General features: G+C 50.6%; 1 protein-coding gene across 1 annotated transcript; it reads right to left on the reverse strand.

Moving 5' to 3' along the window:
• Positions 1 to 3,553: 3,553 nt before the first annotated feature.
• Positions 3,554 to 25,778, reverse strand: FAM107A (family with sequence similarity 107 member A; the record flags this gene model as incomplete). Its single annotated transcript, XM_084292458.1, has 5 exons — positions 3,554 to 3,734; positions 4,643 to 4,799; positions 7,704 to 7,878; positions 16,268 to 16,331; positions 25,755 to 25,778. The coding sequence occupies 5 exons, from the start codon at positions 25,776 to 25,778 to the stop codon at positions 3,627 to 3,629; spliced, it is 528 nt and encodes a 175-aa protein (XP_084148584.1). The 3' UTR covers positions 3,554 to 3,626.
• Positions 25,779 to 26,228: the final 450 nt, after the last annotated feature.

A 26,228-nucleotide genomic window follows, 5' to 3' on the forward strand; every position in this document is an offset into this window, starting at 1 on the left:
CCTCGGGAGTAACGGGGCCTCTGTGCTCGGTGGGAGCAGAGCGTGGCCCCCACGAGCTGCTCGGCCACTTGCCCGTGTCCCAGTGTCTCTCTATATATACATTTTTAATAAATAAAACTGTAAAATCGCACGAAGCACCCTTATTCTGGATGGGAAGCCAGCTACGCTGGCATGAAGAGGGGAATTTGCCACTTGCTTTGGGGCCTTTTTGTAACCTCTGCGATCCCAGTGACCTTCCTTGATTTAGCAGGGGGTTAGATGTGGGTTGTGGTTGTTGCTAGAACTGCTGTAAAACGTTTATCAAATAACAAGGTGAGCTTGGTAGCATCAGGATTATTTTTCAGTCCAAAACTGAGTTTTTAAATTAAAGCCAAGGGCAACGTGTCTCCTTGGCATTGAGTTGTACCCTGCCAGGCAGGAGGGCGTGTTTGGCCAGTTCGAAATTAAACACATGGGAAGTTTTTGGTAAGAGAGCTTCCACACAAAGCCAGATCCTGCATTTTTGTGCCCTAAGGCTTTCAGCAGATTGAGATGAAGTTTAGGGCTAAGCAACGAATGCAGTGTTGGGTACAGATGGAAACAGCTTGTTGATGAGTAAGTTAACACAGCGCTGATGAACGAGTCACTGTCAGACTTAAGTGGTTTTTATGTTCAGTCAGTTTATTTGGCTGTTGTCTGCTTGCATCCTTGGAGCCTTTTCAGTTCCTTGTGGAAAAGAGCAAAAAATACAACCAGTTTAGTTTGTTTCTTCAGAAGTGTCCGCATTAAACAGAGCAGTGACAGTTAATGTAGTAGATACACAAATGTAATATATACACAAATGTATATAAGTGTATAAACACCAACACAATATAAACTATATACCACATAGAAAACATAGTGCAAAAAAATATATATCTTCCCTCAATATTCTTATTATCTGTGCCTTCTGGATACATCATGTCTATTCAGGAACGCGTTCTAGGGTGTAGAGCATTAGACCTGAAACACAGGAATTTGTTTAGGAGGAAACAACATACGAAGACATCTCAGGATCTCATCCTGACCATATCCACACTGGTGTATTTTACATTCTACTGGGATTGTTGGAGTCCAATGCTCCCTTGGTGCCCGGACAGTGCCACCTCTGCGTTGGTTGTGTTGTGATGAACAAGTGTGTGAGGGAGGTTCGTCCAGGCATGAAGAGCTCTGTTTGAGTGCGCCGTGGGTTTTAATCCAACTAAAACATCACTTCTGAAGCCTTGTCACAGGGGGGCTCAAGCATGGGGCGATGCATTGTATATGGAGCTTGGGTCCGGCGCATGGGCTGCCCTGCCCTCCCCGTGTCAGGGCTCTCCGTTGACTCCACAGCTGGAAGGATCTCTTTTGGTGCTGTTAGCTTATTCTCAGCTAGGACAGTATGATTTGGCCCTCCCTTTCACTTCTGGACAACCAACTCCCTCTCAGCAGTGCCAGACTGCAAAGGTATGCGGCCCCTCTCCATGCTTGGTGAACACTGAGTTAAAGGAAGACACCTTGAGTTTTTCAGAAAATATCCTTGTATTCAAGAAGACCATGGCAAAATAATTCCAACCTACTCTGAGCACTCAGTTTGTCCAGGCTTCCCAACCAAGGACTTGCATAAGTGCCCCTGTTGCAGACGGGATGAGCCGATAGCACTGTTTTTGCCGGTGCATATGGAGTGACAGATTGTCTCTTCTGGAGCGCATTTCCATCAGTGGCAAAATTACAAATTAATTTGCTTAATTTTTTGGAGCTCTTTGATCAAGGTTACTTGATCTGTGCCATAACCTCTCACAAAACAACAACTCAGTTTGTTATTTAAACTGATGTTATGGATGGAATATTGTAAAGCATTTTCTACAGCTGTGTACAAGCATCCTAAGCAACACAATTTTATCTGTGAGAAATCTGGCTTTTTTCCCCCCCTGAAAAAATGCTCAATGCTGCTTCTCCCTCACTGTTTTTATCATAGACTATGTGAAAAACTTTACAGTGGGAAAAGACAAAACAAATCCTTTCAGATCTTGTTTGACCCATAGGAACCATATGCACTGGATTTCTGAAGTAAAAACCTGTTTAGAATAAGCATGTTGAGCGAGGGCCCGTGCTGTGAGGTGGGGCTCTTGAGGGCTGGAACTGGGTTAAGGGTTTTTTTATAATGCAAGGCTGTCCAGAAGTCTTGTATCTGTATCGCTTCTCTTGACGCATGATGTGGCTCAGATGTTTTACTCAAGTTGCCAGGTTGAGCAACAATCCTCTGAAATGAAACGCCCTGCTGGACCAGAGAGACTAGGGAATGGATTAGTAACTTCTTATTAAACACCCCCTCTCCTTATTAAACACCCCCTCTCCTTAATAAACACCCCCTCTCCTTAATTTACGTATGGATCCACTGCAGATGTGGATGGTAGATAGTGTTAATCAGGTATCACCTTCCCAGCTGACTACAGCCATTGACTCTTGCCATTCAAGAACCAGTGTTGGAAGGCAGTCGGTGAGTTATGGTGTTCAGGCTTTGTAGCAGGGCTGTGTGAGAACCAAGAAGCTGAGATCTACCTGAAGGAGCAATTGTAGCTCTATATGTGGACACCTCAGGGCACAGGTGCCCCATAAATGTGGTAGCCTCTGTCCATACGTGGTGCAAAGGCACCATCTACTTCAGCTTTGCTCTACCAGCAGCAAGAAGATTTTTAGCCTTGCAGTATGAGGCAGCACTGACCTCTGGAAGAAGGGATAAGAAGCACTGACAAGTGGCTTTGCAGCAGCATCTTTGTGCAGAGAAGCGAGAAGCAGTTTGTCGCTGCTGGCTCTGCTGCCTGGTCACCTCATGCTTCCACTGACACCCATGCTGAAAGCTCCCGGCTTGTACTTTGTGCATGAAGCATTTTCCTCTCACTCAGGCATTTCATGGGATAGCCCAATATATCTTCTGCCTGAGCACAGAACTGTATAAATAGCTAAATAGCTGTTCACAAGCAGGTTTGAAATGCAGCTTAAAGGTGCTCATGAAAACAGTCGAACCTCGCTGGCCGTTGCTGAGCTGGTGTGGGCACACAGGGGTTGATTTTTTTCATTGTTTAATGGCAGAGCCATGCTGCTGGGACACACAGCCTCAGCAAGGCTGGACTCATGTAGTGGCATGATGCCAGTAACTCGTGGGAAAGCCCTTACAATCACCTGGGCTGTTCTCAGTGACGCACAGATTGTCCCTTGCGCTAACACACAGGGTTCCCGGAGTTGCAGCTGCCCTCCTAATGTCCCCAGCTTGGTGAGCCCACCTCTGGGGAGATGTGGGGTCCCCCAAACCTGTGGGAATGCCCATCCCTCCTTGCATGGTCACTGTGCCTCAAGGGTTAACCAAGAGTTAGCTGAAAGTTAGTGTGCACCCACAGTCTGGGAGGAAAGGGGCATTGCTTCTCTCTGCATCTCCTTGCCTGAGTACTTCTTCAGTGCATGCTGCACCTTTTCCACCATAAGACCTTCCTGGGATGAGAAAACCTTTTTGTGCCTTCTACTGGAGCAAGTGTTAATAACTGTAAGTAGCCCCAAAGATGCGGCTTTGAATGTCCACCATGTACAGAGATGTCAGCCTTGGTAGGATCTCCAGTGAGTTTTGGCAGAAGCTATGCTGCTTTCTCTTCTCCAGTCACTGTTGATGTTCTTCTCAGGTTTTCTTTTACTTTAATGAATTCTGGTGCATGGTCTTCCTCCTTCTCCTGCTCTTTCTCCAGCTGTAATAAAGAGGAGTCACTGTTATCTGTGTCTGCTACAGGACAGAAGTGCATTAGCTACATTAAAAGTCTGAGTTCATTATTGCTGGGTGTCCAGATATTATTGCCCAGAATTGAATAACTGTGTAAGTGCACATGTCAGTGCTCTCTTTTTCCAAACCATTAAGAGCCACATTCACCCATAGCTTCTTTTTCTGGCCCACTGGAGCATCTATTTTTCCCTCCAGGGAGGAACCTCTCCAGCACGTAAGCAGGGATTGCCTCTCTGTAGAGCTGTCATGGCAGAGGGAGGAAGAGGTTTCAGTCCCTCCGGGTACAGGAGGCCTGTGAGCCTGGGGAACGTTCTCAGCTTTAGGTATCATCTAAAGGGGAGTAACTCATTGTGCTGCCTCACTTCGATGTGCAAAGCCTTTATGGCTCTGCCCCTAAACTGCCTTGTTTCGTATTCCTGATTCTTCTCTGAGAGGGTCAGGCTTTGATTTTCTGGTGGTCTTGGCTTGGCTGATATGATTAAAAGGGAGCTGTTGTGCCATTAATTAAATAAACCATTGACATCCATCTTTAGTGCAAATACTGACAAGTAGGACAGGAAATGAATTTATTTTCAGAGGCAGCAAGCTGACTGGCTGCTTGCAGCTATTTCAGTGGTGGACAAGCACAGAGAGCAACAGAGGACACCCCATGGGATCTGGAGGAGACGCAGGGCCAGGGACACATGGAGGTGACATGAGCTAGGCGGGTCTGATTGTGAGGACGAGGCAGTGCAGCTGCACAGGATGACAGAAGGGATGCACCCTGGCTTTTGTTTTATGGAGGAGTGTCAGCACTATTCCTTGAATTGAGCCGTAGCCAAGCCATCTCACGGGGTGGTTAGGATAACCTGGGGATGACTGACAACTTGGTTCTACCTGATCCAGCCTCTGGTGCCTCTTTAGCAGCTCCTTTTCAAAGGGTGATTGCAATTTCTTTGCCTCTTCCTCTTCCTTCTTCTGTCTGAAGAGCTGGTTTCGCCGTCGGTGCTCGAGCACCCGCTGCAGCTCTGGCTTGCTTTCCACACCTAAGCCTCTGTGGATCAAAAACAGATAAATCAGGGCTGGAGCTGCTGCACTGAGTGTGACCCTGCCCTCCTGGCAGCCCCAAACCCTTCTCGCTCCTGACACCAAGGTGCCACAGCTTTCCGTGCAGGAATGGAAATTGCTGTTCCTTTGGCTTGTGCTGGTTTTAGCATTATTTATGTCGGTGACGGCTTCAGCCGCACTGAAAGAATTTTAAATAATGAAGATTTTTTTTTCCACCAGCAGGGGTAGTCATTGAACTGCAGTAATTGTCCTGGCAGCTCGCATCACAGGTTTGCTTCAGAGCTGAGGATTGAGCTGATTGCTGAGCGATCCCTGTTCACGTGGAGAGCTTGGGCTGAGAGGCCAGAAGGAGAAGTCCTCTCCTGAGGTGGGTACCTGGCTCCCCTTCATCACCCAACACATCCCAAGCAAAGCTGCGTTGGTGGTGGGATCACTGGAAATGAGCTATGGCAAGGACACAGGCAAGGCTTAAATACCTGGCAAAGAGCTGAAAGGAGAGCTCCGAACAAATTTCAGAAACTTAACTCTTTGAATGTTGCCATGCCTGAATTTAAGCACTAAGGTTTGTCTCCTACATCTCATCCTGACCAATTTCCTACTAGCTTCTGCCCCCTAAAAGCAGCATGGATGTGGCCATGCAGGTAGTCAAAGCTTTGCTGGCTTCTGGGCAGACTCCATTGCAACTGCATGTTTTTTGTGTTGCAGAACAGATTATTAAGAGATCAAGGTTGCTTTTAAACAGGTTATCTTCCGCAATGGCAAGTGCAACATAAGTAATTTTGCAAGAAAATACAGAAGTAGATGTAGTTGGCTGAAGTAATGTTTTAAAGAGGAGTTAAAGACATTGTAGCTGTTGCGTGGGGAAGGACCAGACCCTGACCACTTTCCTGGTCTGGGTTTAACACTCGTTAAAATCAGGAGGCTGAGAATATTTCAGGTCCTAAAAAAAAAGTCACAGGAGAGGTGTTGTAACATGGGGATGCCTGGGGTTCCTGCGGCAGAGGTGGCTTTTTCAAGGCTGGAGGCCTGCCTTGGGTTGCTGGAGGCACAGAGTTTGCAATGTTGTCTTTGGATTTATTACTGCTCTTTGGTTTAATCAGCCTGTGTTGTTAGTACCCAGAGGTGTTGACTAAGGTAAGGGTTTTGTTGCAGAAGCCACTGCTGTGGGTTGCTTCCTGTTTCTGCCTAAGGGGAAAAAGCAAAGCAGAAATGGGAGCAAGCACTGATCCTTCTCTCTCCTCTCCTGCCCTCCACAGGACCATGCAGCAGAGAGCAAAGCTGTTGGATTTGCTGGTGACTTAAGGACATTTATCGATGCTACTCTTCCATCCCTCTGGCAGACCAGTGCCAGCTCTCTGGCTGCTGTGAACCTGCACCAGTGCTGCCAGCATCAATCGTCCTGGGAGCCGGACTCACCAAGAGAGACTTTAAACTGATCTGGCTCTGACCAGGCTCTAAGCTGGATGAGTAAAGGCTTGATCTCTTCCTGCTTTTAAACAAAAAATAAAATAAAAATCTTTGGTTAAACATATTTTATTAAAAATCCCAACAAGAAGAAACCAGCCCAGATGGATTGTTGTTTGCTGTGGGATTTGCTCCACACATTCGCTGAAAATCATTTGGGAGGCCAGAGCTGTAGCAGGCTTGAACTGCTGCCTCAGGCAGCGCCTGTCCCTGAGCCATGCAGCACCAAAGGACAGGGGCCGGGGACACAGGTTGGCCGTGGTGGGGCTCCTGCCAGCTCCTGATGGCACGTGTGGGTACGCTATGGTGACAGGCACAGGGCTTAAGGCCAAAATGCTGATGCCACTTGGCATTTGCCAGTTTGAGGTTTAGCCCGGTGCCCCACATCTGCTGCTGTTCATTTCTGCTGCCCTCACTGCAGGAACATCTTGGTGCTTTGTTCCGTGGGGGTTAAACTGGAATAATGTTCTGGGAGATCCAGGCTAAGGATGCTGGGTGAACCTTTAACTGGGCAGCATCACTAGGTGGGATATGGTCACTGTCAAGACAGGGTTTTAAAAATACCTGGCTGGTTTAGTTGGCTCTGCCTTGATGCTGGAGAATGGCCTGGGCACGGTCCCTGTAATTTTTCTGCTTCTGTGAAAGTCAAATCCAAGCTGAGCCCAGGCAGTGCCAGAACTGGGTAATGCACCCTACTGGCAGGCGTGATTGTTTGCCCAATTAACGCATGTGTCTGGTTCTCGTGATGAGAGCAGTCATTTCGAACAGAGGCTCTGCTCCTTTTAATTAGGGAGTCAAAGTGTGATCATGTCAGAATATTTCATGGTGTTCAGATCATTTTAATATAAAGCCAGCAGATTTCTTGCTGTGCTAGACAGGCTCTGAACTGAGCATGCTTTTGTTGCACTTGTGTTCAGACGCTTTCCACAAGGGGCTGATGTGGAGGTAGGTTCTCAGACCCTGGTGTCATTATCCTGATGTTGTATCCGTACCCCCAAAGACTTAAACTGGGGTGATGGGGTGGGGAATAAGGGATGTGAATACTAGCTGTATCTCTGCCCTAGGCGCCTCTTGATTTATAGGGAAGCAGTGATTAGCCTTTTCCATGTACAAATAATCTCACAGCAATGCCCTCACACAGCTCCAGTAGCTGCATCCAGCCCGCACCTCTCACTGCCTCTGGGTTGAATGTAGAGGAGGGCTGCACATTGGGGTGGGCTTGGCAAGAGCTTTGGAAAGATGGAGATGACAGAGCAAGGGCCTTTAGCTCTGTTTTTGTTTAAAAATAAGCTGCCACATCAGCAAAAAGGGTTACGTCAGGTTTTACACCATGTTCACATGCAGGTTTATCCTGACCTTCCTGCATGCAGGCCATCGCTGGCACTTGTGCCAGGGCTCAGCACCGCAGGCTGTGACCTCCTCTTACCTCTTGTGGTTCATCAGCAGCTCTCTGTGCAGCTCCTGGTGACTCTTTGAAGCTTTGACGGGGTTGAGGAGCTTTTTAGGTTTGATCAGGTCCGGGTTTCCATCTATGTAGTCTGGGTGAGTCAGGATATTCCTGCTGTCGGGATGCTCCCGCTGGATTTCTGTGTACATTGAGGCTGGAAGACAAGAAAGAGAGGTGGCAGGAGAGGTGGCATCCGAGGGGTGTGGGAGCCCTCCGGTGCTCTCCTCCCTGGGCAGGTGGCTGTGCTAGGGCATTTTGCAAAGGTTTAAAAAATATTCCCTTTGCTGGGAATATATATATATAAGTATAATATTCCCTTTGCGTTGTTGGAGAGACACGTATTAATTAGATCACTTCTAAATGACTTGCCAGCCACTCGCTTCGGTGGCTGCAGCATTGAGTGCCAAGGACTAATTAACACAAGATCAGCCCAACTGAGGCTGGGAGCAGACATACAGTGGGCTGTGCTGGGCTCTGCTCCTGCAGGGGGGGAAGCTGCAGAATTTGGGGGGTCCAAGGAAGCACCAACATCAAATTTTGGTGACACCCTGCTGACCTAGAAGCCAGGACCCAGCCCAATGCCAAGGAAAGCATAGCTCACACGTGCAGTAACAATTTGTGTGTTCTGGATGTGAGAACAAGGGCCTGCAATTTTCTAAGTAGTGGCAGCTTGGATTTCAGGCAACCCACAGGGTATTCTCACTGCTGGTATTTTCCAAGTTCTCTACACTTCTCCTTTACAAAAAAAAAGAACCCACACAACTATACAAAGGGAGCGCAAAGCACATTGTAAGATGGGATACATGCAGCGGGCTGTGCTTTAAGTGCAGAGCTGACTGCAATTATTCCAGTGCATGGTCTAATCAGGGGCCCAGGAAAAGCAATTAATTCCTGACTATTCACTTGAGCAATTTGAAAGTTTACCAGTAAGAACAAAAAGTCCCAGAAAAAGGGTGTAGGCAGCTCCACAGCTCCAAGTGTTTCATTATTACAGTATTTTGGGGTACCTAGTGAGAGGCTATATGGATTGATGGAGCAGCAAGGAAAACAGCTTTTGTTCAGTAATATGGTCTCTCTCTCTTATCACAGTCTCATGTACAAAATGAATAAAACCCTTTTAAAAAAGAAATCAATAATAAAAAAAAAAGCACGAGAAAGCAGGCTATGCCATTCTTTCACAGTCAGTAAGTACTCAGCAAATGTAAAGTGGATTGCAATCAAACAGAATTGTGTAAGAAATAATACTGCTGAAGAAACGATTCAATATCAAACAACTTTTCATTGAATGTTAATGTGGCCAGTGCCCTGCTGCTTTGGGAACAAAGGAAAACAGATCAGAGCCCATTACATGAGTGTAATTGGGGTGAATAGTTCGGTATGTATTCAAAGGGTGCTTGGAAGCTGGGACCAGTGATTTCTTGTACCGGGTTATGTTCCCATAGGATCACACGCGGCTGCTGGCAGCAGGGAAGGAGCAGAGTTTTGCTGACTGATGGAAGCACCAGGCTGGATCTCACCCTGCTGCGGCTGGTGCGCGGGCTGGAGAGATGCAGAGCTGCAGAGCAGCCAGAGGTTAAGGCAGCACCATCTGATGGCTGACTTTTGTTACATGAAAGATGGTTTTTGAACAGTGGAAAGCACACGGGGTTTTTAACCAGGGTAAAATTGCTGCGGTTTGTTCTCCTAATTCTTCCCTTTTGGGGGGTCTTCTTTTCCATAGGAAAGGAGGTGGACAAAGGAAAAGAAAGGAAGGTACAAAAGCAAAGGTTTGTTTTGGTGTGAATGAAAAAGATGAGCTTCCATTTCCAGTGACAAAGTGGTGGCTTTATTCTTCTAACAAAACAAGTAAATTTCAAAGAATACCAAGGGTTTTTTATAGGAGCACCACTGTTGGTCAGCTGTCTGCACAACAGGGTTTTAATCTGGAATTGCCCCCAGGATCATCAGGGACCCCCCTGCCATGGGGCCTGCCTGGTTTTGCAGAATTTTGGGGCAGTGCCATGGTGAGCCTGGAGGTCTTGAATTGGAGAACGTGGCTATTTACATGTGCTGCATGGCTGAGGTTTGTGAAAGGCAGCAGTGAAAAAAAAAATCAACCTATTTACCAGAGGTAGATGGAGGGATTTTCTCTGAAACTGGTGCAACTGGAGATGTTGGGAAGGAAGGAGTGGGAGGCACTGAGGTAGGCTGGAAGTGTTTCTGCCCAGGTGGCTGATAAATGAGCATGCAGAAGTCCTTGCAAGGAGTGTAATTTGCCTGAGCAGAACAATGCTGCGGGGGCCAGGACACCGCAGGAAGCTTTTAGGTTGGTTGTCGCTGTGCTGGATGTGCCCAGGGGCATGTAGGCGCCCACACAATGATTTGTCTCATGCTGCTGTGTGCTGAGGTTGCTGGAAGGAGCCATGAACCTCCCTCCAGGAACTGCACTTTAAGTCACCATAAGACCTTAGTGTGGAAAAATTTAAGGAATGTCTGTGTTTGCATTGACCATTAAAACATAAAAACAAAAACAAACCAAAACATTGCAACCTGAAGCACAGCTTGGGGTTATGCTGGGAGTAAGGACAGGACATCCTTTCTGCAAGCAAAAAGGGATCCTGGGCAGAATGCTCCTCCTGCAGTAGATCTATCATTGAGACCTGATGTAATTCATACCCGTGTATGGGGAGACAGACTGCTATCAGACTGTGTTTTGTCATTATTTATAGTGCTGGAGGTGTAAATCAAACCAGGTCTCTGCGGTGGATTTACAGCAGGATGTCTGTTTTTGCATGATTCGGCCGTAGATCAATGAACAAGCCTCAGCTCTGGCACCTCCTGGGCCACCACCATAAATCGGCGATAGGTGTTAGACATTTTTATATTGTTCTTGGCAAGATATAAACAACAACAACAAAAAAGCATGTGCATTTTTGACACCCTCTGCTGTACTCGGAAAGACAGTGTGACCTTTCAAATAGATCTGCTTTGGACTGTGGCTTTTAAAAAGTAGCTGTGTTTGCTTCAATGAATTTAGTGTTTTGCTTGCTTTTAAATATTTTCCCCTTCCTCATTTCTAGAAGCCCGAGGCTTTCTAGGAAAGCTGCATTTCCAAGTGACTTTCTGTATGTACAAAGCAGGTTTTTGGATGATGAGGCCGGGGCTGCTGCCACATCTCTGGACTTCAGGCATGGTGCGGCTCCTCTCCTAGCCGTGGCTATGAAATGAGCTCCCAGCCTTCATCTGCCTCCTGGGAGACCCCACAGGAGACGCTCAGCATCTCAGAGGTGCTGAAAACCCAGCACCCCCTTCCCTGGCCTGTCCCTGGTTGTGGGACTGCCTGGAGGAAAATTATTTTATAATAGCTTGGTCTGCTCTGACATAAAGCAAAGCTCAGGTTCCTGGAAATCCTTATAAATCCCCCAGTTCCTGGGAGACTTTTGATAAAATTGCGAGTCTGCAATTCTGGCCCAAATTCTTTCCACTTCTGATTATGCTTGGCCTCAATCTTTTGGGAAACAGCATAACAGTTTTGGAGAGACATTAAATGCCTTTGAAAACCTGAATGTCGCAAATAACACCTTAAATATACCCTCAAGGGGTGTAAAGTGTGGTGTGTTGCTTGGGGCACTGGGAGGACAAAGCTCTGAGCCTGCTCCTGCAGAGGACAGGGATGCTCGTGCCCAGGGGCTGGTAAAGCTGCTGGGGCTGAGCTGTGCTTCCCTTGCTGCTGTATTTGGTATCAGGGCTTGGAGATGTCCTCCACAGAGCATTTATTTAGGATTTAATGACTTGTCTCTGTGAGGCTGCCCCTCTGTGTTGCGGCTACACAGTCTGTGCTGCTCCCAGCCGCCGGGATGAAAATAATCCCCAGGAATGTTGTAAGGGGATTATCAACCCCGGGCAGGGCTGGCAACCAGGGTGCTGCTCTGGCTGCCCAGCTCCAGCTGCCCTTCCCAGGCGGAAAATACAGAAGGGATTGGAGAGAAAATTGAGTGTTTCCAGTCAATGAGTCTCCACCGTCTGAAGTGTTTGCAGACTTATTTCTGCTGAGAACTGATTTCCCAACAAGAGCGTCTAGGGAGAGCTTTTCCAATAGTGGCAGAAAATGGCCAAACTGCTCTTGTTAAAAATATTTTATGGGAACACCTTTCTGGGCAGAGAGTGAGCCTCCGTGAAATGTCATCCACGTAAAAATAGGCAGAAGGCATTATTCAGGGAATGGGAGCCAGGGCCAGATGTGGTTATTGCTTGTAATTCCGTGAAACCCTGGTAATTGGTGGAAGAGATGAAATGGGGGAAAAATGTGGATTTAAGCTCACAGCCCCAGGTCTGGGTTTGCAGAACCACTGACCTGAGGTTTCCTGGGCAGAAATGGTCACTTAAAATTGTAGCCTCTGGTTTTCTAAGTGCCTGGCATTTGTTCATGATTTTTTTTTTTTTTAAGAACTCGCAGATTAATGACGGGCTGCTGAAAGAAGCTGGTCACACACATCCTGCAAGGAATGGGGCTGCAAACCATCATGCTTAATACAGATCGGTAAAGCTACATGTAGTTTCAAGCTATTTGCATGAATAATAGGAACTGCAAAATAATTTGAGTTCATGACACATCTGCCTGCAACAGTGGGAAATCTTCTCTATTCTGGAGATTTTTTGCCATTCCCAAGAACTTGGTGTTTCTGTTCTGAACTGCCACAGAGTGGTGTCTGCCAGAGAGCAAGCACAAGATGCAGCAGCTCCCTGCGGTGCCGCCAGCTGCCCCAGCACCCAGCTCATCTCCTTTAAAAGCCTCCTCTCACAGAAATGTAGCATTTTCTAAAAAACAAAACTCCAAACAAAAGTTTCTTCATGTTACTGGGATCTTGTTAGGTACATCAGTGCAGAATAGTTTGTGATATGATTGATCTGGGAGAAACTTTTCAAAATGGGGAAGAATTCAATAAATAAATAAATAAATATTTATAATATACATTAAAAAATACATATTTTTTTTTTTTGTGGATGAGCCCACAGTGGGAAGAAATGGAGCATGGGGAAGATTTCTGAGCTGGATTCAGGGGTACAAAGATCTTGAGGTCTGCACGTATTTTTTATTTTTACAGGATCTAAGCCCCTTTTCATGGCCATGGCTGCCCTGGTGTTTCCACACCACGGGCTCATCCTGTTTGCTCTCTGGGGAGCCCTCCTCTCCTGAGGATAAGGTTTCCAACCCTTCCTCCCCTCAGGCAGCCCTTGGGAGCTCCTAATCCACTTCTTGCTTTAAGGATTATAAACACAGTTATAAACAATGACTGTTCGTGGTCAGGACATTTCCATGTTTAAGGTGGAGTTGGAGTTGGCCCTGTGGCCTCTCCCACTGCAGTGTCACAGCAGAAGAGGTCATGTATGTTCAGTCCTACAAAGAACTACGATGGAAGCTGGTCTTTCATATCGGATTCTTGAATTCTTGGCAGTGCCAACTTGCATGACTTTCCTGATGTTAATAAATAGTGCTTTATGAAGTCAGAATAGCTGGGACTGGGGGGACTCTAGAGCTGCCCTCATCCATGTGGGCTTCAAGCAGCTTGTCCTGGCCTTACAAGCTGAGAGATGAATTCTTGCTGGGGTGGACCTCAGCAACACACTGGCAGCGCGAGACACAGGCTGCCGTGTGTCTCAGCATCCGTACATGTGGTGCAGACACCGGATCAAACAGAGCAGTTGGGAGCAGGGACTTTGACAAGCGGTGGTGTATCGGAAAACAAGAGTTGCTTGGGCTCCCCTTCCAAACTCACAGGCGGCCTGGTGACGTGCTGTCTGCTCTAACAGCACCCCAGGGAGGAATGCTCTCGGGATACCCTGGTGTTTCTGCTGGCTCAGCATTTCCCTTGCACATTTACAAGTAAAAAACACGGTGGGGTTGTGCCTGCCTCTCAAATATGAGAAGCACAAACACCCAACCCGTCTTGCTGTTATGCCCCGAGCAAAACACCAGTCCTGCCATCACATTAATGACTGCCATGGCTTCCGGCCCTGGTGATGGAGAATAATAATAATAATAACACGGCAAGCCCAAAGCTTGGCAGATGCTGCTTGTTATCCTCCCCATCCTCATTGTGGTTTTCCTCTCCCCTGGTTCCTGTGGGGTTGGCAGCTCGGGAGCCTCTCATCCCAGGGGCCTGGCACACTCCCCTTGCCTGTCACTGGGCGACTGCGTCTCCGATGAATGATACGCGTGCTCCAGAAAGGAGGCAAAGAGCCTTTGTCTGCTTTTAATCTATGCTTTTAAATAATTAAGCCAGCCTAATTCTGGTATTTATAATGCAATGAGGCAAATGTAACTTGATGTGGCTGCTCTGGGAAATGGGTCCCAGCTATGGGGTTGCTCCTCAGGGCAGAAGGTGCCCACCACAGGGCAGCTCAGCACTGAAATTCAGAAATTAACCCCACAGGGTTGCAGGGTGAGAAAGGGAAAGACCACCCTAATGGAGGTGTAAGAGCAGCACTTAGTGATGAGCGGCTTTGTAGGGAAAGCAGCAATGTGCCAGCATTTCTGGCCCTTCCTCCTGCGAGAGGAGCGAGGGGTTGGGCCCTGCTGTGTCTGTGCTCGCTCTGTCCCTGCTTCCTGCCACCGGTCTCTGCAGATTTTATCATTCTGAGGATGCCAACAGGGACAACAAGGCCCTATGTGTCCTGGCCCTGCTTCCCCACAGCACCATCCTGCCTCTGCCCCTGCCCTTGCCCACGCAGGGGATGGGGCTGCCACCAGTAAACCCAGTGCCACCACCAATACAGCCACTGCTCCTCCCAGTCCAACCAGTGCCCCCAGTCCCACACACTCCTCCTGAGCACCTGTCACCAGCTACAACCACTCCACAGATGCCCCATAGGAAAGGACCCCGAGAGAGGGATCCTGGCTAGCTGGGGTGAGCCGAGCCCTTTGGTGCTTGGAAGTTTCTGCACGGGCTTGGGCTGGCTGAGGGTGGAAATGCTCGTAGTGTTTAGGCAGCAGCAGCCTCCTCTCTTGCTGGAGACAGGCGGGACTGGGCATGTTGGTTAATAATTTCATTTAATTACCTTGGACTGTGATAAGCAAGGGTGCTGAGGCAGGGATCCCACTCTGTTAACAATTACCAAGGAAAGCCTGCCTGTGCCTTTTGCAAGCAGCATGTGGAACGGCTCGATTAGTTTTGTTAAGCAGTGACAGATGCTCAGCAGTCCTTGATAATGTCGCAAACTTGCTTTTAATATATCATCAAATATTTGCTCTGTGCATTTGCCAACCTATGTAGAGACACGCATCAATCATTAATGAATATTTTAAGGTAGCTCAAAGGTATTTTGTGGAATGCAGAGAAAATTGTTTCACTTTGAACCGTAGGGATTACACTAGCAAGTACCCCCTTCCCAGCCTAATTCCTCCCCAGGAACATCGAACTTCAGCATGGGTTCTCCTGGGGAATTCCCTGAGGGATATGGGTTTGTTTTGGAAGGGAAGCTTCTGAAGTGCCACTGCAGAACTACAGAAACATGATATCCCAAACCAAACTTAAAGCAGGGTCCAAAGTCACCTGTGCACAGACAGGCACGCGGTGCAGAACATCCCCATGGGAGCTCAGCAGCCCATGCCCAGCAAGTGCGGGTAGGGGACACGGGGATGTGGGGAACCCCGGGACAGCTTGGGGGCCCTGGGCTTACCTGATTTCTGCAGCGTGGCCCTGGGGAGCCCGGTGGCCCCGTACTGCCCCGTGTCCCACGACATGGGGCTGCTGCTTCTGCCCGCCTGCACTCCCGCTGATGAACTTTTAGGTCGGGTCCCACAAAGCTCCTGCCTCGTCTCTCTGGTGGGGGTGAGGACAGAGGCTCCTGTGGAGGCTGCCTCCCTGCCACCCTGCAGGGACCCCACGGACCCCCAAAACTTGCTCCTTTTGCTTTTCGTTGCCGGATGATGTTTTCCCAGGCGTGAGGAACAAGCTAGTTGATTTCCCCCCCCCCCTGCAAAGAAAACAGCTCCCCGCCTGCCCAGGCGCCTGAGCGCACCGAGAGGTTGCGTCCCTGCTCCACGGAGGGTGATTTCTCCTGAGTGTGCCTTAACCACGCTCCCAAAGAAATCAGATCGGCCCAGAGGAAGCCGCACGCCCACTCTCTTTAGCAAGCACTGCAACAGCAAAGCCCGGCACCAGGGCAACCGCTCGTGTTATCGTGATCATTCCTAGTGCGTTGCAACACCCGCTGCGCACCAGCACTGTGCTGTCCCAGGGGCAAGGGCACGGGAGGGGGGGAGGCGCAGGGGCTGAGCAGCCTGGTTCTGCTGCCCAGGGCTTGTCCTGGCCTGGGGAGCCTGAGGCTGTGGAGATGGTGGGGGGAGAAGGAGCTGAAGTGCCCCAGTGGTTCCTTTAGGCTCTCAGCTGGGTGCTGCCCATCGCCCCATGTCCACTGTCAGTCTGGGCTTGCAGAAGCTCACCCAGTGTTTCTGTCCAGCACTGTTGGTGGTGCTGGCTGTGTGCAGGGCCCCCCAGATCATTTTGCCAACCCCCCCCCCCCCGTGCAGCAGCGTGCACTACAGGAGCTCCAACACTCACCCGAGCCACCACTCACGGGCTTCCCACTGCCACCGGCACACCTGGGCTGGAGGGAATATTCCTTCTGGAAGAAAAGAGAGAGAAGGAAATGGAGAAGGACTGTCTGGGTATTGCCCTGTAACAGAGGGTGAAATGTAGGAAGAGCTAATGGAGACTTTAAAAATCTCTGTATTTTTAACCTCCTTTCATTTCATTGACACAGAGACTCAAAGCAGGAGCAGAGCATCCTGCTGCCCATGTTCCCCTCTGTGTGTGTATGCGCAGATGAGAACTTGCATGCATCCCCACCACCTGTGGGCTGGACAAGGGCTGAATTTCAGAGGTCACTGAGAGCCTTTGCCTCCAGATGTGGGTTGCGGCAGTGAGGGGGTCACAGAGCAGAGGCTGTGCTGGTTGCACAAGCTGCCTAAGCTGCAGCCTGCCATGCAGCCCACGCACTGCCCGTGACTTTCAGGGCTGAGCTGATTCCCCAACACCAACCCTAGCCCTGGAGCCTGACTCCTTGCTTGCATGCTTCAAAATACCATGGCTTGATTTCTAGTCAAAGAAGAGCTGGCTGCACATCTGTCCTGCTTTTGTGTCACTGCTCAACAGGAAAAGGGCAGGTGCTGAGCTTTGGGTCCACGAGTTTGCTGGAGATGTGGCAAAGGGGAAAAAAAGCATCATGTTAAGCTTGCTTTCAGCTCCCAGATGAGAGCGGTTGTGGCTGGTGGATGTGGGGAAGGAAGGACCAGCATTCAACTGAGTAAATCAACCTGAAGAAAGACAAGCTAAGTTTTCTGCTACCTCCCAGTGCTGACCAGCTGCCACGCTTGGGCTCTGCTTTGCTGGCAGTGGGTCTCGGGGGTTCAGGACCTGCCATGCTGAACCTGAAGCAGTCTGATGGCAAAGCTGTTTTCCCAGGCATTCCTTGCACAATGACTCTCTCTGCTATCTAAATTAGTCGGCAATTTTAACCTCTGCTGCTGAGTCTCTGGGATTCACAAGAAGGCTTTGTATTCCTCTGTAGCTCCCTGAAGGCTATTGTGTCAAGGCAGCTGACTGCAGGGTGATATTAATCTGGCTCCTCCAGACACCCAGCTGCCTCGATTGAGGCCTCATTTCTTATGAAATGGCTTCATGTCCCAGCATGGGGTGACAAAGAGAGCTCGTCCGTGCACCACTCTTTCTGGGAGGTGTCACCACACAACCTGCTTGCGTGGACACGTCCCCTGGGCCTGCTCTTATTAAAAAAATCCCAGATATGCCAAGTGAGTACCTAGCACTGGCTCCTCTGTGCCTGGGCCCCGCAGACAGTCCGAGGGGAGCTCAGTGCCAGGGCTGTGTCGTTATCAAATCTCCACTCCCAGCTTGTGATTGGGAACGTGGGTGGCAGGGAGCGCTGCTGCTGGTTGTAATTGGGCTCCCTGCCCACGGACAGATTTCTGGACCCACTGAAGTCACCCAGGTCTGGGTCAACCGCTTCACCCTCCTGCTGCAGGATGGACACCTCCCACTTCAGGTGGAGTTAGCCCAGCTGTAAGTGGGGCTAAATGCAATAAAGCAATGTAAATAATAAGTATCATCGTACTGTGTTTTATTGTTTTATTGTACACCCAAACTTCCTGTGTATCACCCTGACCCCAGTGCATGGCAAAGCTCTCCTAAAGCAATGGAATGCCTACAGGTGGCATTTCCTCAGGTGCAGGCTGCTTTGAACCACTGGCTCTGAGCAGGAATCCTCCTCCCTGGCTCCTGCTGACGGATGTGATGCTCTCCTGCAGCTTGAGGCCAGCCTCCCTGAATGAACTTGTTCTACACGTGGATGCTCTGATATCTACTCGCACCAAAGGTGATAGCTGGTAATTTTGGGTCATGTTTGTGATTTGTTGAAAGCAGTCAGAGAAAATTGCCCTCATCCTAGAAAGGGAGAGGAGGATGGCTTCAGGCAGGTTCAGATTGATACAGGTGCCATTAAGGTGCAGCATCACAGCATCTATGTTGCACAGTGGCCAAAGTCTGAGCTAATGAATTAGGCAAGAAATTGCTGCAATCAGATCATGGCAAATAAGATGTATTAACGCGGGCGAAATGCCACCCAGGCTGAGAAGTGATCTGCATCTGCCGGAGACCTGGTTCTGGGAGGAAGCAGCAGGGCTGGAAGTTGCCCAAGCTGCTGGTGAGTCGGTGAGCTCGGAGAGAGGTGCTCTGTCTGTATGCTGTAAGAGCAGCTGCTGACACCGGTTCAATGAATGAACACATCTGTTGATTCACTGGTCTCATTGCTTAGCCCAGAGGCTTTGAAGGAAGTTGTGATGACCTGAAACAACGCATTGTGAGCTGGCAGATCAAAGCCAGCATTTCTGTCTCTGATGAAGCCACAAAACATGAGATGCAGAGATAGGCTGAATTACACCCTATCACTGCTTTCTATCAGCCCCAAATGCATCTGCTTGCTGCTCCCAGTGCTTCTTATGAAAATGTCTCCAACATGCTCCTGGACACTGGGAGGTTGTGTAAGCTGTTGCCCATATCTCTTAGATTACTGCTGAATTCTGCTCTATCTGTGTTCATTTGCAGCAGCTGGGACTGATCCAGACCTTGGTGAAATCATCCACTGGAAGAAACTTCTGAGGATTAGTAAGATTTTTTCCCATCTGTGATGTAAATGCACAAAAATCTGTCAGGCTGATTGTTTTGCTGCAAAGTCCTGCCATGTGAGGTGCAGAGGCTGATTGCATCCAGCAAGCTGTTGCACATGCTTGCTGAGACAATTTTTTTTTTTTTTTTTTTTAAGGAGAAACAAAAGGAAAAAGGGCAGCATGTCCTGGAAAGGGCAATGTGTCCTAACACCTAGCATCATAGCTAGCTTCCCACTGGCCCTGCCCTGAGGAAGTGCTGGAGTTCGAGCTCCTCTGCCTCACAGGGGCAGAGCGATGCTTGGTGGGGAGCTTGGCTCTGCCCATCCTCTGCTCCAGCCCACTGTGGCACAACGCTCTTTTGGCAGGGTTTGCAATGGGGGCTGGCAGGCACCCAGGTGTCAGTGTCCGGGTGCATCCCAGCTCTCCCAAGCCAGCAGCTGAGAGCCACTGAACTGCCCATGTCATGGCAGGGCTCTGTGCTAAGCGTGGGGAGCTCAGAGACTGGATGAAAAACCTGCCTGCACTGGCTGCGGCCCTTCTGAGCTCCCACAGTACTGAGGGCTTGCTCCAACCCAGCTCCCTGCTGCCCACGAAGCTCATGACATCGTGCAGAGAGATGAAGCCACCCTGCAAGGTCCCCATGCCATCAGCTTGATGTCCCTTCTTGACGACCCAGAGCTGTTGGAGAGTGATGTGGGATGTGGGAGTGAAGTGGGACAGCCCAAACCCCGGTGGTCCTGGGCTGCCCTGCACCCTGCTGCCCTTGTCCTGGTCAGCACATGCCTGCCTGCCCATGGGTGATCAGGTTTGCCAAGCCAGGCTGTGAGCTTGCGTTACTCCTGGTCCCTGGCCATGGCCATGCCTGTTCTCACTATCATGTTGCAAAGGGCTTTAAGAAAGATCAAGTTATTGGTGTTACATTTCATTCCTGGGCTTTTGACCTGTGCAAATCTGCAGCATTTCTTGGGTTGGATTAGAGCTGGGAGTGGACACACGCAGACACTCTCAGGAGGGCGACCAGCAGCCTCGGGGCTGCGGGACACCCGCGGTTTGTGACTTGGGTTTATGGGAAGCAGCCGGATCCAACCCTGCTGTGCCCATGCTGCTCATGGGGCGTGCCGGCCAGGTGGCCACTCTGCTGCCGAGTCAAGTGGAAAATTTCAAATGCCTCGAATAGCGCTTCGTGTTATTTTATTCATAAAGACAACACAATTTGACACAGACGAGTGCTGCGCTGACCTTTGTGTGCCTGTCACAAACACCGCTGGCTGGGCCGGTCCCAGAAGGCAGGCCCAGCCCTCCCACAGCCGGGGAAGTGGTGAAACAAGGCTGGTTTCAGGGGCTGCCCACAAACAGGGCACGAGGAGCTAATGTGGGCCAGCAGCAGCCTGGGAGCAAGGCCCTGCTCCTGCCCAGACCTCGGCCGAGCATTTCCTGCAGGTTAATGAGCACGAGTGGTGGCCAGGCTAAGGCCACTGAAGGGCACAGGGAGGCTCCTGGCATCTCCCCAGCACAAATGGGAGCCGTGTGGCCATCCACCCATCGGCATGGTGTCCCCAGACCTGACACCTTGCCTTGGCCCTGAGGCACACGTCCCCTGAAGCTCTGAGCTCTTTGCTCTTGGGTCTTGCCATGCACAGAGCCTGGTTCCAACCCATCTGAGTGCTGTTAGCAGCACTTCTGCTGTAACAAACCATTATTTTAACCTGTCTCAAGAGCTTATTTTTGCCCCTTGCAGTAGGTTTGGTTCCACTGATGATGTGGAGCACCAGGCTGCTATTTCTGGGGATGCTACTGACTGCACGGGGAGAGCATCAGTCACTGGCACAAAGGGGCTCCAACAGTTTCGGAACGAATTGCTGTCATGCTGCAGAGAGACCATTAAGAAACGATAAAAAGCCTTGAAGAATGGTTTTTTTCAGAGAGTGAGGCTTATGCCACATGAGTGACAGGGACAACATTTACTTGTGGTGCCGTGCCAGCTGCAGTGGCATTGTTGCTCTGTGTCACACCCAGGCACTGCAGGTTAGGGGCCAAGGACAGTGCTGTGACCCCTTAGCTTGGGAAAACGGGGTTTGTAAGGAACAGGGGCAGGAGGGAAGGGGCCACAAGGGAGGAGGTTTGGCTGCTACCTGCAGCAAGGGCAGATGCCACCCGCTGGGCTGCGAACGGAGGAGGCAGCGGGTAAAGAGGCGAAATGTCCCTGTTATCGCAGGCGTTATGAGAAAGCAGCAGGTGCTGCTCGAGCGAACCCCCTGGAGCATAGGGAAGCAGCAAAGTAGCAAAGCCTTTAATTGCTTTAATCCATTTCTATTTGAGGACCACTGAGCCATCCCGAACCTGGCAGCTGCTGCATTTCCACACAGAGATCTTCCCGGTCTCCTCCCTCCACGCTGCATCGTGTGCCCCAAATCATGCTGAGCTCCTCTGTGGCTCAAGCTGGTGCTGGAGATGGCAAGCACCACCGTGCCAGCCACCACCACTGCCAGACAAGCCTTTCTGTGTTTTTTTTTTTTTTTGTTTTTTGGCTCAAGTTGGTGAAAACTTCCCAGTGGTGCGGCTCAGACCCTCCTTGCAGAGCACAGCCAGCTCTGCAGGTCAGAGCCACCTCACGGGGATGCCCACGCAGTGAGGACAAGGACAAGGACAGGGTGTGGGGTGCAGACACCTGTTCCCATGCCCTTTGCACCCCAGGAGGGTTGCTGTCACATTATTTTTTTTCTCCTCTCCTTTACCAAAGCCCAGAGCAGTGTCTGTGCTTATTAAGAGCCCTCAGCTGTCACCACCTGTGAGGCCTTAAAGGGCAGAAGAAGATGATGGGGCAGGTTAAAACTATCCTAAAGGGGTGTTGTGGAGGTTTCAGGACCAGCCCCAGTTCCCCTGCTCTGGCCTGTGCTGTGTCACACAGAAGATGAAGCTTGAAGGTGTTTGAAGCATCTGATGAGCTTCAACTGTTATTTTCGGGGAATGTGTTAATTTTGCCTAGAAATGGGCTTTTCATCAATATCTTCCTCCTGTCATTAGGCACTTAGGAAATTTTCTGGTGTACCAAGTTATCGTCTCTCGCTCCCGTCCCTCTGAACCAATGCTAACTGCAGGCAGCACGTGGCAAATCCTTTCCCTGAGCAGTGTGATGCTGCAGGACACCGAGGTATCACAGATCCAAACTACCATCTGATTTTTGGATTTGCTCCTGGGGCCAGTGCCACAAAACAACTGGCCTTGGGGCTGCCTGCTTTGGCCTCGTGTGATTGGTGTCACCATGCCAGGATGGGCACTGTGCTGGTCCCCTCTGTGGCCATTTGCTCCCCGTGCTCTGCTGCACTGGCATGGAGCAACCCTTTTCCTTCTCATTATAAACCTCTCCTCTGCCAGCCACAGACACAGCTCCTCTTGTTTGCCTAACTTGATTCTGCATTTTCCAAACTAAGGGCCCAGGATTTTTGTAGTTGGGATAAGGGTTTCCAAGCTCTTGAATGGCAAGAACCAGATTTTTCATCCATTCAGAGCTTTCATCTTTTTTTTTTTTTTTTTTTTTTTTTTTTTTTTTTTTTTTTTTTTTTTGTAGCCTTCACCTCTAGTATCGTGTGAATGGCGTGTTATTGCTGGTGAGAAAACTCCATCAAGTGCAGCTACGTGTGCACTTCTTACGCAGGGTGGGTGATGGCAGAAGGCCAGGCTGGGGGAGCACCTGCAGCCCCCAGGGGTGCTGTCCCGTACCCCTGCAGTGCACACGGAGGGGTTTAGGGGTTGGTTTCCCAGCCCTGGCTTCCAGCGTGGGCAGCCAGGTGCTGCCGTGCCAAACAGGGCTCTCCCTGGTGCTGGCATGCTGCCTCTTGTTGTTTTAAACCAGCAGCAGAGTAAAGCTCTCCTAATCTCGGCTCATCTGACATTAGTGTAAACTGACACTCTTGGGAATTTGGGGACAGAAAAACTTTCCCTGGGGAAATGGCTGATGTGCAAACCCTGGCTGCCCTGGGAGCTGTTTTGGGAGAGGCTGCGCTTGCAGGGTTATTCGAAGGTGGGTTTGGTTGGGGTCAGAGGAGAGGCTGGTGCTGTGCAGAGCAGTGAGGGTCCTGCGGGCAGGGAACCAGCACCATGAGCTGCCCCAGCTTCTTGAAGCACCCAGGCAGGGCACCATGATGTGGTGGTGATGCCAGAACAGGTTTTTGGGAGCAGCTGCAGCCTTTGAAAGGAGGAATGTCCTTGGAGCCCCGCTGGCAACCTTTCCGGTCCCTTTTGTTGTGGAGCAGGGGATTGCCTTGTGCTCCACATCCCCTGCTGCCAGCCCCTTGGACAGCCACTGTGCTCGGAGCTTGAAAGGGGCTCTGCCCAGACTGCTAATGGGGCAGCACTGGCCCTGGTCCCGCTCCCCGGTCCCCCGTGGTCCCCTCTGTGCACCTTCTGCGAGGGCTCTAGGGGAAGTGGAGCCGTCCTGCCCATCCCTGGAAGCTGCTCAGGGCTGCCAGCAAGGAGAGAGCCCTGGGGAAGGTTTTGAAGCCTGTTCACTACCAGGCAAAAGACATCAGGAGGATGGCACAGATCACCGTGAGTGCAGTGGGGCTGGGCTGGGAGCGCTGAGCAGGTGGCTCCGAGCCAAGCCTGACCTAACCAGCTTATTTCCCTGGCTGCAGCAATGCCCTGCAAGCACGCCAAGGCCCGGAGGTCACGGCCACGTGAGCAGAGGGCTGGGGATGAGCTGCAGGCAGAGCTCAGCCCCTGCTGGGGGGGCTGCCCTAATCCGGAGTCCCGGGGGTGCCGCAGAGCTGGGCTGAAGCATCTGCATCTCTGATGGGCAGCGGGGAAATGGGGGGGCTGTGAGTGACACCCCCTGTAGCTGGCAATTGTTTGAGGGACAGCAAAATAGACTGATGTTTGTTGGTCCCTCACCAGCCCTGGTTCTCCTTCTGGGTTTTGGGAGCGCTGGCCAGGACAGTGTGAGACAAGGTCCTCAGGGATGGGCTTGGTGTTTGCTAGAGCCACAAAGCTGCTCCTGACCCTCTTGAATTATTGCTCAGGGGGAAGATCAGAGCCCACCCCCAAAGCCCTCTCCCGGGGAAGCCACAGCTCTGGGGCAGGAGCTGGGGATGCTGAGGGCTGTAGGGGAGGACCAGGACTGTTGTGGCAAAGGCCAGGTTCGCCGTGGCTGGGGAGCATCACCCCGAAGTGTCTGCCCCTCACTGACTGTGTCTGCCTTGAGCATCAACGAGGAAGCCGAGCTGGGAGGATTTTTTCTCTCACTGGTTCGCAAGCTCTCACTAAATCAGGCACTGGAGCAGTTTCCCACGGCACGCAGGCTAACTCCTCAAAGCTTTTCTGCAAGTTTATTACTGCCTTGGCTCCGCAGAAGTGTGAGAGGGGCCAAGATCACTCCGGCTTTGTTTTATTCCTATCTTACATTCAGGTGTTTACAAGCCCTGAGGGATTTGCTGTCCTTGCTGGGCTGTGTGATGTCAAATGCTGAGCATTGCTTAAAATCAAAGGTACAACTAAGTCTTCTACTCCAGTTACTGTAGCTGCTGGAGATTATTTCCCTAGGATAGTGGGAATGCAATTTCATGGACTTTCAAGCTAGGGGATCGGTTCATTTTCTATCAATTGGGAGGGAATCTGGGTTAAGACGGATGAAGAGCTGGCGACAGTTTTGGGCCACTGGATGCTGCTTGTCTCTAATCGGGGTCCTAGCCTAACTCTCATTCTTTGAGGGATTTTCATTTACATTTCACTTGAAATTTCTGATAGAGGGTGAAGGGAGAGAACAGAAGTTTCAATTTCTTGAAGCCTTTAGGACATCATAAGTCTGATGGCTGCTGCTGGAGTCTGGACAAGGTGAAAGCACGAACGTCTTCCTGGTATTGCTCTTGACAACTTGAATACACATTCTTAAAACAGTGTCTTGTAGTCTGAGTAAGACTGGGTAAGAAACTCAGACAGAAAGACCTGCCAGTTTTTCCTGACCTAGTGTGGTGTACGAGGGCATTTCTGGGACGGAGCTGGGAGAGAAGCTGCAGAGGAGCCAGACACTAAAGCAGAGTGGCCCAAGCACATGGTGGCGACACCTGGAGATGTGGTGACACATCTCCAGGCACAGACGTCATCAGATGTAAAAGCAAAGTGACACCTAATGACATTTATGGCATGGCTGTCTCCAGCCACCTCCGTATGGCTTTGACCCTTACAGCCCTGCTTCCTTTTGCAGCTCTGTGGCCTCTCTCCTGGGGCATCTGGAGGAGAGCAGATGCATGTGGTGCTGTTGCAACCTGCCCAGCTCACCCCTGCCTTGGGAAGAAGCTGGCAGCTGTTCACAGCCCAAAAAATACTCAGGGGTGTCACAGGGCATGTGCGTAGGGTGTCTCCAGGGGCCACAGGGGTGATGGGTACAGCCCTGACCTCCAGGGAGTTTCTCACCAGGGATAGCAGGAGTGCAGCCTGTGCCAGCAGATGAGCATCCTGTGCTGCAGGGGAGTTTGCTCACCCCTGGTTTGGGTCAGTTAGGAGCAGGAGCACAGAGGTGGGGAGTTGGGGCCAAGGTTGGGCTGTGGGTGTATCATAGGGGCTTCCTCTGTGCTGCATCTGCAGCACGCAGCCTGCAGGCTGACGGGTGCAATCAGACATTTCTCCCCAGAAACCCAAACTTTGTCCTACTGCCATGCTCTGATCCCCTCCTCGCTGTCCTGAAAGCCCTGGCAGGGCCCCAGCGCTGAGCCCATCAGGTGGAATTACTTAAGAGCAGGTCCCTTCCCCCTAATCCCCAGCTTCTGTCATCGCCTTAGCACGCGCGGGGCAAAACAAGCCACACGTGAACAGACGGTGCCTTCTCCCTAAACCCGCCACCGCTTCAGCCCGCGACGAAACCTCCCCATTACCTTTTTCCCGTGGGTTGCTCCCATGGTCCGGCACGTCTGCAGCGCCCTGTGGGCACCGGCCCTGCTACGCCCAGGGGGACAGGAGACCACCACGCAGCTCCTTCTGCCCCGGCTGCCACCGTGGGGAGCCGAGCTCCAGCCCATCTGCAGCGGGGCCGGGCGGGAAGGCTTGCTTTTCCTCCCTTCTCCCAGCACGTGGAGAACTCATTTTCTTCGTGCACCTCACGGCTGGCGCTCACCCAGGCTCTGCCCGGGCACAAAGGCAGCTTTCATGCTGCGGATGCCCGGTTTCTAAGCCAGGATCCGTATTTTGAGAGGCTGTGGAAGATTACAGTAATTGCACTTGACAGGGCAAGATGTCACAGGACGCGGATTCGCCCGGCCGCGGGGCCCCGGCACCCGTCAGTCCTCGCCCATGGCATCCTTCCCAGCTGGTTCTTTGGTGTTTTGCTGAAATAAATCAGTACACTAAAA

The sequence above is a fragment of the Netta rufina genome (genome assembly GCF_964035555.1).
Source record: "Netta rufina genome assembly, chromosome: 10".
Taxonomy (NCBI): Eukaryota; Metazoa; Chordata; class Aves; order Anseriformes; family Anatidae; genus Netta; species Netta rufina.